The sequence below is a fragment of the Danio rerio genome, chromosome 15 (genome assembly GCF_049306965.1).
Source record: "Danio rerio strain Tuebingen ecotype United States chromosome 15, GRCz12tu, whole genome shotgun sequence".
NCBI lineage: Eukaryota > Metazoa > Chordata > Actinopteri > Cypriniformes > Danionidae > Danio > Danio rerio.
The window spans coordinates 21,896,236-21,911,465 of NC_133190.1; the positions used below are offsets into that span (position 1 = coordinate 21,896,236).

The 15,230-nt window shown below is 35.9% G+C and overlaps 1 protein-coding gene across 2 annotated transcripts in view; it reads left to right on the forward strand.

The window, feature by feature from the left end:
* The first annotated feature begins 3,414 nt into the window (after window positions 1-3,414).
* zgc:77784 overlaps window positions 3,415-15,230 on the forward strand; it is a 156,429-nt gene continuing 144,613 nt past the window's right edge. Inside the window, exons 1-3 of one of the 2 annotated variants that reach the window (XM_073922898.1) lie at window positions 3,415-3,541; window positions 14,111-14,174; window positions 14,372-14,551. In XM_073922898.1, coding sequence (XP_073778999.1) covers window positions 14,410-14,551 — 142 coding nt within the window. In that variant the 5' untranslated portion in view covers window positions 3,415-3,541; window positions 14,111-14,174; window positions 14,372-14,409. The other variant, XM_073922897.1, reaches the window with a different exon arrangement.

The window sequence follows — 15,230 nt, forward strand, 5'->3', positions numbered from 1 at the left end:
TTAATTCAAATTTATGAATAAAACAAAGATAATTGGAGCACATTTAAGAAAAACAATACGCGATATTTGTTTTTCTCTTTCTAGATTTCCCATTTAATTGAATGTGTTATGTTTCTTTGTAAATATGAAATTTGCATTTTGAAGTTGGTACATTGTAACCGATTTTTATTTTTTCAGTGATAGGACAGTGCAGCATCTAAGTTAACTCAGACTCAACTTCATTACAAGTTTATGGAAAATAAAATTGAAGCAAGGTGCCATAACACAGGCGAAGTTCCATGTGCACATTACCAAATTATTATTATCACAAAACATACAATACGTCATTTTTACATTTATTTTATTAATGCAAGAAAGACACATACAAAAAAAAAAATGATATATATATATATATATATATATATATATATATATATATATATATATATATATATATATATATATATATATATATATTGAAAAGCATAATAAAATTATATAGAAGTGCAAAAACTCAATAGGTAAAACAAAATAAAATAACAAATAAAGAAAACAAATATTACAAATAATGCTAGGTCTTGCTTATTCACAATAACTTAAAAGTGTCAAACAAATAAATGGTTAGCTTTTTTGTACTCTCCTTAATGGTATTTATATAAATATAAAACATTTTAAGAACCTCTAAAATAAGAGGTTTCTGATAGCTAAATTTACATGAAACTTGGTCAGTATAATCAAAAGATTTATAACATAAGCTTCATTTTCTTCTTATCTTAGTTCAGAAAAAACAAAATAACATATTCATACAGTAAAGAAACAGCAGTATATCATTTGTATATTCACCATACCCATTTTGTATACATTTGTATACATTTTTAGATGCATCTCCCTCCCCACTGGACTCATTTAATGACCTAATGTCCACCATTATAAAATAATTTCTAATTTTGTTTGTCCAGCATATAGGAACTCTAAAACGACGTCCTGATAGCAGCAGCTGAAACACAGAATACAATGGGTAATCCAGGGTCCATAAGATAACTTGAGCTCTCATTAAAACATTACAGTAAATTACCAATGGACCAGTTTGGTTAAACTGATCTTGCCGGCCATCTTCACAAGTCTACTCGGCCATGTTCTTATTTGACAGACTCAGATTACTGCTACAATGCATAAAGATAAAACAGATTTAATAAATTGTTTATAAAACAGTGACATCATAGAGGTACCTTTCTTTTTTATAGACAGTCTGGGTACTGTATCTACTGGGTGTATATTCCTGGTTGGAATATCAACATGTTGTCGATAATGATATTTATGTGTCAACAATTTCAATGTTTAAACCTTTTAATAGCACTTTCCTTCCCGATGTGGTCTTAGTTGTCTTAGTTTATTATCTTGTTAGTTACAATCTAACAAAAATAAAATTAAACAGACTACACCGCATAAAAAAAAAAAAAAAAAAAAAACACCATTCCTATTTCACATTTCTGGGAGTTTCCCAAATATTAATAAGATCAAAACAAAATTTTCCCCCTCCTACAGTTATTTCACCTACAAGAATCATTTTCAGTGTTTCCATCAGCCTGATTTAGTGCAGCCAATTACCGTCTGGCGTGTACATTGTGACACGGTTTGGTCTGTGATATTAGACTAATCAGGAGCTACAGGAGGAAGCAAATGCAGACCCCGATCTAGGCTCATTCGCACCCTCTCCGATCGGCCAGTTGCCATAGAAACACATCAGAAGTTCATGCATTAGGGCTGCTCAATTATTGGGAACTGGTGAGCTCAGGTCTTTGATTGTCTTGTCTAAGCTTAATGTCTAACATGAAATACAGGTGCAACATGTCTGGCACAAAGACTGCGATTAAGAGAAAATTGTCAGCTAGAAGTCGTGGTGGTGTCAAGCTATTCAGTTATCCGGTGTTAAAATGATAGCTCTTTTCCTGAACATAAAAGTATTTTGAAGTATGTTAGAAACAGGAAGCCACTGATGTGCATAGAAGGTTAAAAAAATACTATAAATGTCAGAGTTTCCAACTGGTTTTTAACATTCTTCAAAATATCTTCTTTTTTGTTCAAAATAAAGATAAAAATGTTAAATAAGTTTAAATTTAAACTAAATTTACACTGTTAAAATTAAACTAAATATGATGGGTTGTATTAAACACTGGTCAATTATGAACAAACCCAAATGCTGGGTTATTAAATGTCATTTAAGTGAAGTTTATTTATAAACAAATTTCGAAAGGATCACATGCTTATGTTTGATCACAGCTGGTCCCGCATTAGCTCATGCTCATGCATGACCAATCGGATGATTTAATTCACCATAAATAACCAGAGTCCCTCAGGTTCTCCAGTTTCCTTCCATAGTCCAAAAAACTTGTGGCATAGGTGAACTGACCAAACCAAATTATCCCCATAGACGAGCCCTTAATCAGCAGTATATCTCTCGATAGCAGTGCCTAATTTGTCAATAGCCATAGATCGCAGGGGAGTTCTCGAGATCTACCTGAGCTTAAATTCCCCTCTCGCACTGCAAACGGGAGGGAGCCCAGGGCTCGAGGATCTTTTGAGCTCAGGTTTCTCTCCCTGGACAGCATGCCAAACATGCTTTATAGTCAATCATCAGCTAAGTGTGAACTCTTGAAATGTAATTTTAAAAAGATTACCCAATGTTGGGTTTGTCCAATACAACCCAGCATTTATTTTACAGTAATTACTTTGAATGTATTTCAAGTATTTACATGTTAAGATTAAAATATATACATTTTTAAAGACTCTGGGCAGGCTAAACAGTACAATTATAAACATTTCTATACTCAGATATTACAGCTAAACAAATTTAGACTTGCGACTAGCTGCTTGAACATTTTTGGGGTGTCTGTGGGTGTTACCAATAAAAATAGAGAACACTGAGAGGGAGCTGCTGTCACCACTGTCACCAGCAAAATCATGTCTTAAGGTTGTTGATTGATGAAGCAGTGACAATGTATAAAAAAGATTTTATGGGCTGTCAATGTTGTGAAAGCAGCACAGAGAGAGACAGCACAGCCTGCACATAAAGAGTGAGCAGAACGAATTTTGACAGACACATTTCACCATGACTTAACATTTTCTTCCTATTCAGTAGCATAATATCCAGCAGGATTTCTATGTCACTGAGCAGTATTATGGGAATACCTGCATTAAAGAGGTGGTTCACCCAAAAATAAATCAAAGATTCTGTCATTATTTATTCTCTGCTTGTTCCAAATTTGTTTACATTTTTTTTCTTTTGTAGATCAAAAATATATATTTTTAAGAATGTTGGAAATGGATTAACATTTCCTACTATAAATGTCAGTGGCTACCAGTTTGCTTCATCATATAACTCATTTTGTGTTCAACAGTCTCAGTATTTGTTAATGATGTTTCTTTGTTTGTTTTAGGATGAAAAAAGCTGTAACAGTTAAATTAGGCTGCTGTGCCTCTGCTCATATAGAGCTCATCCGCTTGTGACGTCACGTGAAGAGGCTTACGGATATGGTATCAGTATAGGAAGACTCATCAAATGGTAATAAAAACGTTTACAAAGTGCTGTAATACTTTCGAAATCATAATTACAATATATATATATATATATATATATATATATATATATATATATATATATATATATATATATATATGAAGTCAGAATTATTAGCCCCCCTGTTTTTATGTATCAATCATTCATTCAATTTCTTTTTCAGCTTAGTCCCTTTATTAATCTAGAATCACCACAGCAGGATGAACCGCCAACTTATCCAGCACATATTTATATGCAGCAGATGCCCTTCCAGCCACAAACCATCTCTGGGAAATATCCATCCATACACATTCATTCACACACACACTCATACACAACGGACAATTTAGGCTACCCAATTCACCTGTACTGTATGTCTTTGGACTGTGGGGGAAACCAGAGCACCCGGAGGAAACCCACACACACGGAACATGCAAACTCCACAAAGACCTTCTTTCTGTGAGGCAACAGCACTGCCTACTGCAACACTGCATCACCCATATATCCATGCCTAATATGGCCAGAAAGTGATACATTTTTTCTTAATTGAATTAAAATTTTGGTATTTGTGATGCAGCCAGAGACTGTTGTGTCCACCATGATTTTATATAAAATTCCCTTTGATGTTTGATATGACTAAAAAGACCATAAACTTATATTTTAGTGGTTGGACCCAGAAACCGTATTTCATACATCACCGATACATCACGACTTAACAAGCGGATAAATGTCAAAATGGCTGAGATAGCCTATTAAATCAAGGAAGACGGTTACTTTTCACAGGCACACATTAACTTAACCTGAACACTTCAATTTTTAATGATGAAAAATGTTGTTTGTTTAATAATTAACATTGATTTCCAGAGTATTTTTTTATACTCTGGATGTCTGTTGGGTCCATGTGCGATGCGTTCATTCGATTTTCGTTGTTATCATTTTCCTGCATTAAGTAACTTCTTTTGTGTTCAACACTCTCGATATTTGTTAAAATTGTTGTAACAGTTAAATTAGACTTCAGTGCCTCCAGTCAAATAGAGCTCAACAAAGTCAAAATAGCTGAAATAGAAAAACAGATTTTCCTTTTGGAGTTTCTTTTACTTTTCATGTCAACTCAAGCTCAACACTTACGTTTTTAATAATGCAAGAGTGCAAGGTAAGATTTTTGCTGTTTAATATTTGATATTTGTTTTACAATAGAAAATGTCAAATGACTTAGAGTGAAACCTCTAATGCAAACTGCTGACTTTTCAACAGATGGTAGCTGTTTTGAGTTAAAAGTATGAATTAATTTATGTTATTCAACTGTATGTGACATGACAAAAAGATTATGCCTTTTTTGCATTTTAGTCTATTGTACATGCAAAATATTGCTCTTTTTAATTTATTTGACAAAAAATTCAAATCAATCTCTATTAGTTTTCTATATATATTAGTTCTTCTATATATATATATATATATATCTACTGTATATATGATTTCCCAGTGTTTGGTTGTGGCTGGAAGGGCATCCGCTGTGTAAAACATATGCTTGATAAGTTGGTGGTTTATTTCACTGTGACAACCCCAGATTAATAAAGGGACTAAGCCGAAAAGAAAACGAATGAATGAATATAGGATATTTATTATATATTACTCATATAATACATTATGGTATATCAAATAAGATATAGCTTATACAAATAAATTTTTTTGTAATTAATTTCTTTATTTTGTAATGGTAGTCACAGACTTCCATAGTCATTTTTTCATGTATGGTAGGCAAGTTAAAGATTACAGTTTTCTGATAAACTTACATTTTTACTTATATGAGGTAAACTATTATACAGTAGCCCCAGTTTTAGCATTCTTGCATTTACTATTTTTCATTATTTAACTTAAATTTTCTGTTTTCTAGAGTTATCATTGATAAAATAAGCCAGGTTTTGTTTTGTCTATGCTTGCAAAGTTCATTTAATGCAAAATAATCTGCTAGTTGAGGTCATATAATTTAAGTTTTCTAAACATGAAGCCAAGTACACACAACCTATAGCTTTAAACTCATTCTGGCTTCAATAGCACAATCGCCTCACAGAAAGAAGGTTGCTGGTTCGCGCCCTGGCTGGGTCAGTTGACAATTCTGTGTGGAGTTTGCATGTCCTCCATGTGTTCAAGTGGGTTTCCTCTGGGTGCTCTGGTTACCCCCACAAGTGCAAAAATCAAGTGGTATAGGTGAATTGGGTAAGCTAAATTGTCTGTATGAGTGTGAATGTGTGTGGGGATGTTTCCCAGAGGTGGGTTGCGGCTGGAAGGGCATCCGCTGCGTAAAAACTTGCTGGATAAGTTGGATAAGTTGGCGGTTCATTCCGCTGTAGCGACCCCGGATTAATGAAGGAACTGATATCTATAGGCTGCTTGTTCACTGTCATTAAGCTAAATTCCGTTTCTCTTTAAAGTATTCTGTAGTTGTGGTTGTGTTTATGTGTGTGTGTAAATATATTTTTGTTTTTAAATAGACAGCTAAACAAAACTGAAGTATCAGCATAGGTACTGTATATGTGTATATATATATATATATATATATATATATATATATATATATATATATATATATATATATATATATATATATACATATATATATATATATATATATATATATATATATATATATATATATATATATATATATATATATATATATGCCAAGTATTTTGTATTCCATGTTGTATTATGGAACATGGAAATAAACGCAATTAAAAATAAGAGAACATAAGAATTAAACATTTTTTTTAATAACATTAATAATAATAATAATAATAATAATAATAATAATAATGCAAACCTATTTGGCTCATATATTCAGTACATTATTATTCTGACACTTCTGTTTTGTTTAGCTGTCCAGTTAAAAATCAAATTAAATAGCTTGTCATCTAAATGAAAATGCCGTAATATATTTTAATCTGAGCTTTCGCATTTCTAAACATGTATAAAGAAAAATAATACATGAGTCTTCTCTGCCACCTAGTGGTCATGAATGGGTGTCAAAGAAGTCAAAACGACTTGCTACTTCTGGCAGTTTTATCAAATTAATCTTTTAGGAGAAATGTTCATAAGTGCAGTTCTCAGAGAAAGATATTTCTAAAAGACTTAACAAGTGTTTGACAGCTGTAATGTGTGTGTACAATTTCAATCCGTACATATAATAAATGGATTTAAATCCGTTTTAAATCTAAGCCAAACATACACAGATTTACTGGCCTATATAACAAACTCCATATTGTACAAAACTCTACTGATGTAAACTATCTGCCAGAGGTATTACACAACCATTAATCCAGATATTTCACTCAGAGAGGTTTTGACCCAGTACAGCTCAAGTACACAAAGACATATGGGGCATGAGTGACTAAAATAGCATCTGACCCTGTGAGAATCACACCAGTTCTCTACACTGTGAACAATGCTCTCGAATGTAAGTGCCAACCTTTGTGTTAAGAGAATAATTATAATTATATTAAGGATACACAAATTGGACCCGAATGGTTTAGATGCCATATTAGGTGGATTGACATTTTGCTACAGTAGCTAATAATTTTAAGTCATTGTTTGGGTTTGTCGTGGTTTTCAAAAATGTCACTATTTTAGGTCATTCCTGCTGCATGGAGAATTGCAAATATTTCACATTTCAAGCACAAAACTGATGAACTTACTTTAATCAAGCATTTCTATGTGTAAAAAAACAAAACAAAACCATGAAACAAGTTAATGTTAAAGTTAGTGATCATTAGTTAGTTGGTTAGTTGGACGTGTTTTCGATGGGCTCCCACATTTCTTAACAGCACATGTTAAGAAAAAAAAAAACAAGTTAAACGTATATATATATACATTCATACATACATACATACATACATACATTCATACATACATTCATACATACATACATACATACATACATACATACATACATACATACATACATACATATACACACACACACACACACACAGTGGTGCCTGCAGCAGTACAGCACTGTGCGTACCTACCATGGGAGGGCGTCAATTAATGCCCCTTTTTGATTTATTTATTTTATTTTTTTTACATAATTTCAGCTGATTGTTAAACAGTATACACTACAATACATTGACAAATCAAGAAAGAATGAGAATAACTAAAGGTGTGCGTTTGTGTTTAAAGTGTGTATGTACTTGCATGGTGAAAGATGGGTAAAAAGAAATCTATTGGCTTTAGTTTTGCTAGTTGTTTTTCCCGCACATTAAATATTATAATTCAGATAGCTATTGTTCAAACAAGGTTCCAAATAAGTAAGTATATCGTTTTAATACAGCTAAACTTAATTGTGACGTTTGCCAAAAGGCCTAAAACTGATGAGACAAACATTGCTTCCCTACACAAGACTGCACTCATATCAGCACTTGAGCCGGGGGAACTCCAGGCCCAGCCCATGTCTGCGCAGCATCATTGCATGAAACCACTATCATTCAAGGTGTTTTAAACAATCTTATCTGACAGAATGGCATCAAATCCTCAGCAAAGGCCCACCATTTTTCCCTCATTGTCCATGTCAAGCTCACCAAGATGCAGCACATCCCTATTTGACCACAGAAAGATCTTCTGGCAAGGCTGCTGTCACCTCTGTTGATGCCAGCTAAGATTCTAAGCTTCCAGCTCTTCACATTTCTGCCTTCCTTCTGACTTTGGATCTAGCACCCATGTTGTGCAGGATTAACTCAACCTGGGAAAAATGGTGTATGCAGTGTCCGGCCAGGCAAACCAATACAACAGCAGCCACAACTCCAACAACAAGTCCCAATCACAGTTGATCAGTTGATCAGTGTTAGGGTCCTGGATGACCTCTTTCTGTCCGGCACTTACCTAGGTTTATCTTCCCAGAGGAGGGTGACAACGACAGATGAGGCCAACTCAAGAAGGCATGCTCTTTTGCAGGGCAGACAAGCATCCAGCCCCTGGAAATCCCTGGGGCAGCACCTACACATCAACTGCCTTGAGATTATGGCAGCTTTCTTAGCCCTAAAAACATTCATGTTATCCCTGCAGGGATGCCATGTCTTAGCCCAGTCAGACAACACAACTGTGGTGAGATATAAACAACCAATGAGGACATAAGACTTAGCTGTTTGATAGGATGGGCAAACTGAACATCAGAGAAGATATGCTCTCTAGAGGCAATGTAGCCTCAGGCAAATGGATGCTACATTCTGAAAGAGTTCAGCAGGTCTGGACTGTCTTTGGGAAAGCAGAGGTTAACTTTTCACTTCAGAAGACTACTCTCACAGCCCAGCATATTTTTTGATTTAGTGAGATGCAGTGGCCTAGTGCTCACCTAAATGCATTTCCCCCAGTAATGCTGATACCCCAGATTATCAGGTGAGGCAGAGAAACGAGATGCTTGTTTTCCTTCTAGTGGCCCAAACCCAAATCCTAAACCCCTCTCTGAAAGCTGGCCAACTCAAGTGGTAAGACTGACTTAGTCATTAATCAGTTTAACCCTCCTCATTCTCAGTCTGTATCATTGCAGGACCTCTCTGTGTGTCTGAACGTTTCATTTCAGGCCACTTTTGGTTATCTTGAAACTTAAAATATGCTCCTCCTGGAATGAAGCGAGATAAGTGAGTCAGTGACATGCAAGCACTCTCAATCAGTACTTCCTGTCTCTAGTTTGGACCTGATCTGCTTTGGTGGTGGTGTAAGGTGCTGTCAGTCATGACGAAGCAACTTTCCCACCGGATAGTCATTTGATTGGACTCGTACATGTTAAAAAGCAATGAGAGTTAACGTTTAAAAGGGAATGTTCTGGTAACTGATATAACCTCGATTCTTTGAGACATAAGAACGAGCACTTCATCACTGGCCATGCTAATTTCGACAAGTTATTTGACCGTAACTTAAGCTAAATAATGTGATGAATGGCTTGATAGACTGACTTTTAAAGAACCTGGCACTGCCACATCCGGCAAGCTAAAGCTGTGTTTTGATTTTCAAGTAAAACAGGAGTTTTCCCCTGAGATTTGTCCAAAACAATACTTGTTTACTTTTATCAGATATCTGTATTAACTTCAGTATCTGTACAGTATAATTTGTCCTCAGTAAGTTGAAACTGAAAAGTTTTCTGCAACCTTGTTCTCTTGTGGTTCATTTGGAGGGATGTTAGTGCCGAGAACATTGGGCATTGTTGCAAGTTGATGTCTATTTATGGTTCTATTCTTTGTTTGGTGTTATATGTCTGTGTGATCATTTTAAAATTACATATAGACTCTGAATAATAAGCAAAACATGTCAAAATACTCACCATCCTTCGGTTTATTCTCTCTTCAATCGGGGGTCACCACAGAAGAATGATCCGCCAATTACTCTGGTAAATGTTTCACACTGTGGATGCCCTATCAGGAACATCCCAGCACTAAGAGTGCAACCCTCAGTGCTTGCAAACACCCACACGGTCTCCTATTTACACACTATTGCCAATTTAGTTTATTCAAAATCTCATATACCTCATGCATTTGGATTGTGAGCATGTCAAAATATTTATCAAATTGTGTCTCAAAATTATTTCTATATGTGCTTGACCACACATGTTTTACATGTAACCACCCCTGTATTACATTCAATGCTTTGCTGCTGGTTTTCAACTCAACATCTCAAATGTTTTTATTGTAAATGTGTATAAATTGACTTATGGGCTTAATTGCATTCTGTTTTTCAGTGCTGGTATTCCCTATTTTATTCAACAAAATACCAACAGTCAGGCTGGTAGGATTTAAAGTATCGTAATGTACATCCTTAAATACAAGTATATTTTCAACCGATCTATTGAGTGTGTCACAATGGAATAAACATATTAAACGTAAACACACCAGGGCATATAAAAATTCCCTGAGTAACAAAAATAAATGTGTAAACGTCTTGAACGATCTAAAGCTTGTATTACTGCACTGAAAAACCCAACAGTAAACATTATTAAATGGAATGAGTGTAGGTTTAACTCAAAATTTACTGAAAGTTAATTCTACTCGTTTAAAAAGTTTTGAACTCAGTGTTGAAGGTAATGAGTTAGTTAAATACCTCCTTACGTCAACTTAAATGGAGTAAGTTTACAGTACTCATATAGATATTTTTTTTAACTCAAATGGTTTAAAAATTGCAATCGGTTTCCTCAAACAGTTTGAATTGACTTAAAGAGCCCATATTATACATGAAATAGGGTCATATCTTGGTTGTAAGGGTCTCCAACAACAGTCTAATATGCATGCAAGGTCAAAAAACACTTTCATGGTCTTATAATCTGCATTTATTTTTACCTAATTATCCCAGCGACTCCTGTATGAATCGTCCAGTGATTCATTTGTTCCCAAACCCCTCCTTAGCGCGAAGCTAATCTGCGCTGATTGGACCGATGACAGTCTGTCGCGATTGGTCGACTGCCTTCAGTCAGAGAGTGAAATGGCCAATAGCTAATCAGCAATTTAAAAAGTAATCACAGTTCATACACGCTAGATAGTGTAGGCGTGGATTTTAGCTGCCACACACACACAAACACACACACACACACACCTCCGGACGAGAACGCTCCCGCTTCCTCCCGCACCCGCCAGGTTTTAGCCTTAGAACCCGCCCCGTATTCTGCCCGCCGCGCCCGATCCCGCTAAAGAGCGGGGGAGAACAAAACCGAAAATCTGTATAAACACACACACAGCACCAAGCATAAAGCTCTCGCTCGCTCGCTCGCTCGCGCTCTCTCTCTCTCTCTCTCTCTCTCTCTCTCTCTCTCTCTCTCTCATACGCGCGCGTGCGCACTAACACACAAGCACCAAGCAGACACATCTTTCTCTTTCTCAGGCAGCCCGCTCCCGTCCCAAATCAAACCCGTTACCGACCGCTCCGGCGATTTATTCGGAAATTTATTCCCGCGCCGCAGAAATCTGGCGCGGGGACAGCCGCGGGTATGCATATACCTCTAACGTTACCACGGAGCTCCATAAACAAAGCACCACGCGTCGCGTTTTTAACGTGACTTTGCACGCGATAAGAGAATATAGCCAGTTAACCTGATACAGTACACTCGGTTACAAGTAACAAATCACAACTAAATACATTTGCAAGCTAGAGTCAACGAGGCAACAACTTTAACCGCACGTACTTACACTTGAGAAATGGAAGAAACCCATCCTGATGTCCATCAGTAAGTTACTGATCCTTCCTTTAACAAACGCAGATGAAGTATTCTTTGTAGCATGTAGCTTCCAGAAGTTTCCAGTAGTTTCCAACTGCTTGGCTATAATGCTGAGGTTTCATCTTTGGGTAGAGACTCAATATATCCATCTGCAATGTGACTTCAATCGACCGGCATGTTTGTGTGCGTGTGTTTGTGGGTGTGTGTGTGTGTGTGTGTGTGTCTGGGTTACTGCGTCAGAGGGCGGGGCCTCAGGTTTGAAATCTCCCGGGTTTGCGCGTGCACGTGAAAAACTTTGTTTCGTTCGTACGTCATGGCGAAACACCTAATGAGTCGGTATCAAGGCGACTCGTTTGAAGCACTATGAATCGACTCTTTTATAGATGAATCAACAGTTTTAAACACTGTATTCTTACAGATTTAAGCCTTAGCTGGATACTTCACTTCACTTAGAGCTGTGTTACACACTACATGGAGGGGAATTTTCAAAAACCCATAATATGGGCTCTTTAACTTGTTGGGCTTTACAGTACTCAGTTGATTTGAATTCTCTTCATTCATTGGGTTTCACCGTGCTCAAATTGCTTCATTTAATCAAATAGATTAGGTTCACAGTACTCATTAGGATTAGTTTTTAATTTTTTTGTTTGTTTGTTGGTTTTAATGAACATACAAACATACAAAAAAGGGCAAAGGCAATTGTATCAGTAGAGAAGTATAGCAGCAAAAGGCGATGAGAAAAAAAATCAATAATTAAATGAATAAAAAATAATAATAAAGAAATAAACATACAAACAAAATACAAAAATCATAATACACACAGTTAAGCTGTGATTAAGGTCACACATATTATGAAAATACATCAGATGTGTTCATAGAGGCTCATTAGAGGCATCCCCTTTGTTTTTTAAGTAGTATGTATATTGTTCCAAGAGCATTGTTTCATTCAAGAGTTGTATGAAAAGTTCAAATGTTGAAGGTCTTTGTTGGTTCCAGTTGAGCAAAAAGCATTTTATTGGTAGAAAGGAGATGATGCCAAGTCTCTTTGTAAAAGTAGGATCAAGTGTCTTGTTCAGTTCTGTACCAAAGAGGTATAGTGTTAGTGTGTTGTCCAATGGAACTTGCAAAGCTTTGGCTGTCCTGTACTGCTTTCCAGAAAATCTTTTGCTTTTTGCATCTCCAAAAAATGTGCATGATTGATCCTGAATAGGTTTTACATCTGTGGCACCTGGATGATACATGAATGTACATTTTGCTCAAAGGAAGTGGGGTCAGATACATCCTATGCATAAATTTATAATTTTGTTCAATTATTCTGTTATTGGAAAGGGTAATGAGAGTATTCTGGCAAATAGCCTCCCACTGATTGTCATTAAAATTATATTCAAAATCTCTTTGCCACACGTTTTTTAAGTGATCCCAGTGAAGAGTTGTATAAGAGTGCAGAATATATCTCTGAGATCTTTCCTTTTAAAGATTCAGAATTCACCAAAATCTCCTCTATATTGGACAGCTTTAGGCATAGTAGACCTTACTTTTCATGACTAATTGTCAAATGGCGAATTTGCAGATATTTATAAAAATCTTGTCTTGGTATCTTGAACTCTTGTCTTAAGTCGGTGAAGGACTTAAGTGTATAATTGATAAACAGATCTCGAAAGTGGCATATACCGTGTTCCTTCCACTTTATAAACAAAGATTTCCCAGGTGAGGGTGGCAAATCTGGGTTAGGGGACAGAGGAGCTAACATAGATATTTTAACAGAGGAGCCACAAAACCTTTTTGCATCTTTTTGATGCAATCAGTTTCTTAAAATGGTTTGAATTGAAATGGTTTTTACACATTTGGCATGTATATCATTTTTATTTATTTTTTTGCTTCTGTGTTTCTGAGCACTGTATATGAAAGCTCTGTTTTGTAAAAACAATATTTAAATATTTTAACAGCAGCTAGACTAGATTGAATATCTATTTTGAACGCACATGTTCAACAATGAACAGTCCTCTCTTATTCAAACATCTGCTAGGTCGCACAGAGATCTGTGTATCTGGAATTCATCAGATAAATCAATATGTCATCAATATGAATCATTGCAGGGGGGGCAAATGTCCAATGTTAACTGCCCCTTGGCTTTTTAGACTCAACAAAAGTAACAAAAGGGAACAATGAAGTGAACCTCAGCTGTGAGAATGCACCTCATCACAGAGACAAAAGACTCACATATTCTGCCGTCATAAACACATTCTTTGGTTTTATTTTTGTTCTTTTATAGTGTGGTGCTCTTTTCTTTGCCAGAGGTGCTGGTTTAATTGCATAGAGTTAAAAAAAAAGAAGCGATCTGTTATTAAGCATGTGTTGATTCTTTGGTACAATCTGTTGAACAGGTTCTCTAGGGAATCTTTCGAATCAGATGATGCAGATGGGCAGAACAAGGAACAGAGATTGAATGTGAGTCAAAGACAGACAGAGACTGTCCACACTCGGGCCTAGTAGTACTCTCAGAAGCTGAATCAGATGCATTTGTTTCACCTGTGCTTTCAGACCAAGATATATATATATATTTTTTTTACCAGTAAGGCTATCTTGGTCTTGCCTGAATGAATTTATTTTAATGCAAGATTATTTTTTTCAACTGAGGACTATAGGAGATTACAGTGGAAACATTCTGCACTTAAGAAGAAAGATGCTGCTCCATCTGCTCAGAGCACTTCTTCAGCTGAACATATTTACTCAATCTAGAGATGCAGATATAACACCAACCTTCACTTCAATCACGATGAAGAGTCTGCCACACCTGGATTTGAGGCAAGCTGTTGATGTGAATGGTGAGTTAATTTGCCTTTGTCTAAAATATATTTTAGAAAATGCATTTTTGGTACGTTTGCATGACAAAGGGCAGTGAAGGCAAGCTCTAGAAATGAAGTTGCACATCCCTGACACAGATGGTCAAATAGAAAAACTCTCATTTAAGTTTCACATTTTCAGAAAGCATTAGGATTTCCTTCATACAATTTTACTAAAATGACAATCTGATGCATACCAAGCCAGTAAATGATTTCACTTTATAAAGAAACACTATAGGGTCCACACTTTACATATTTTGGATGCCTTGTTTAACACAGCTTATTTAGATAAACAGTTAATTAAAAGAGTGGTCCATGAAGAAACCGAGTTCTGAATGATATGTTCCCTACATAGTGTTCGCTGATGTCTACCCCCTGGCCACTGAACACTGAAAACCGGTTGAACTAACGAATAAGATTTGCCTTTCACGGTTTGCAGTGTCTTTGACAAAACTTATTACAGAAGCGGTGAGGGTTTTTAACCTGTAATCATGAAATCTGCATAAAAGTACATCTCACACAGTTTATACCCCTAGAATGAAGTCTTTTCTTGAACTGGAATCATGGGAGGTAGCATTTATGGTTGAATGGAACAAAATTCTGAAGTGATTTATAGAAACAAAACAAAATGTGCAGAGCAGGGAGTTGTGAGGACCAGGAT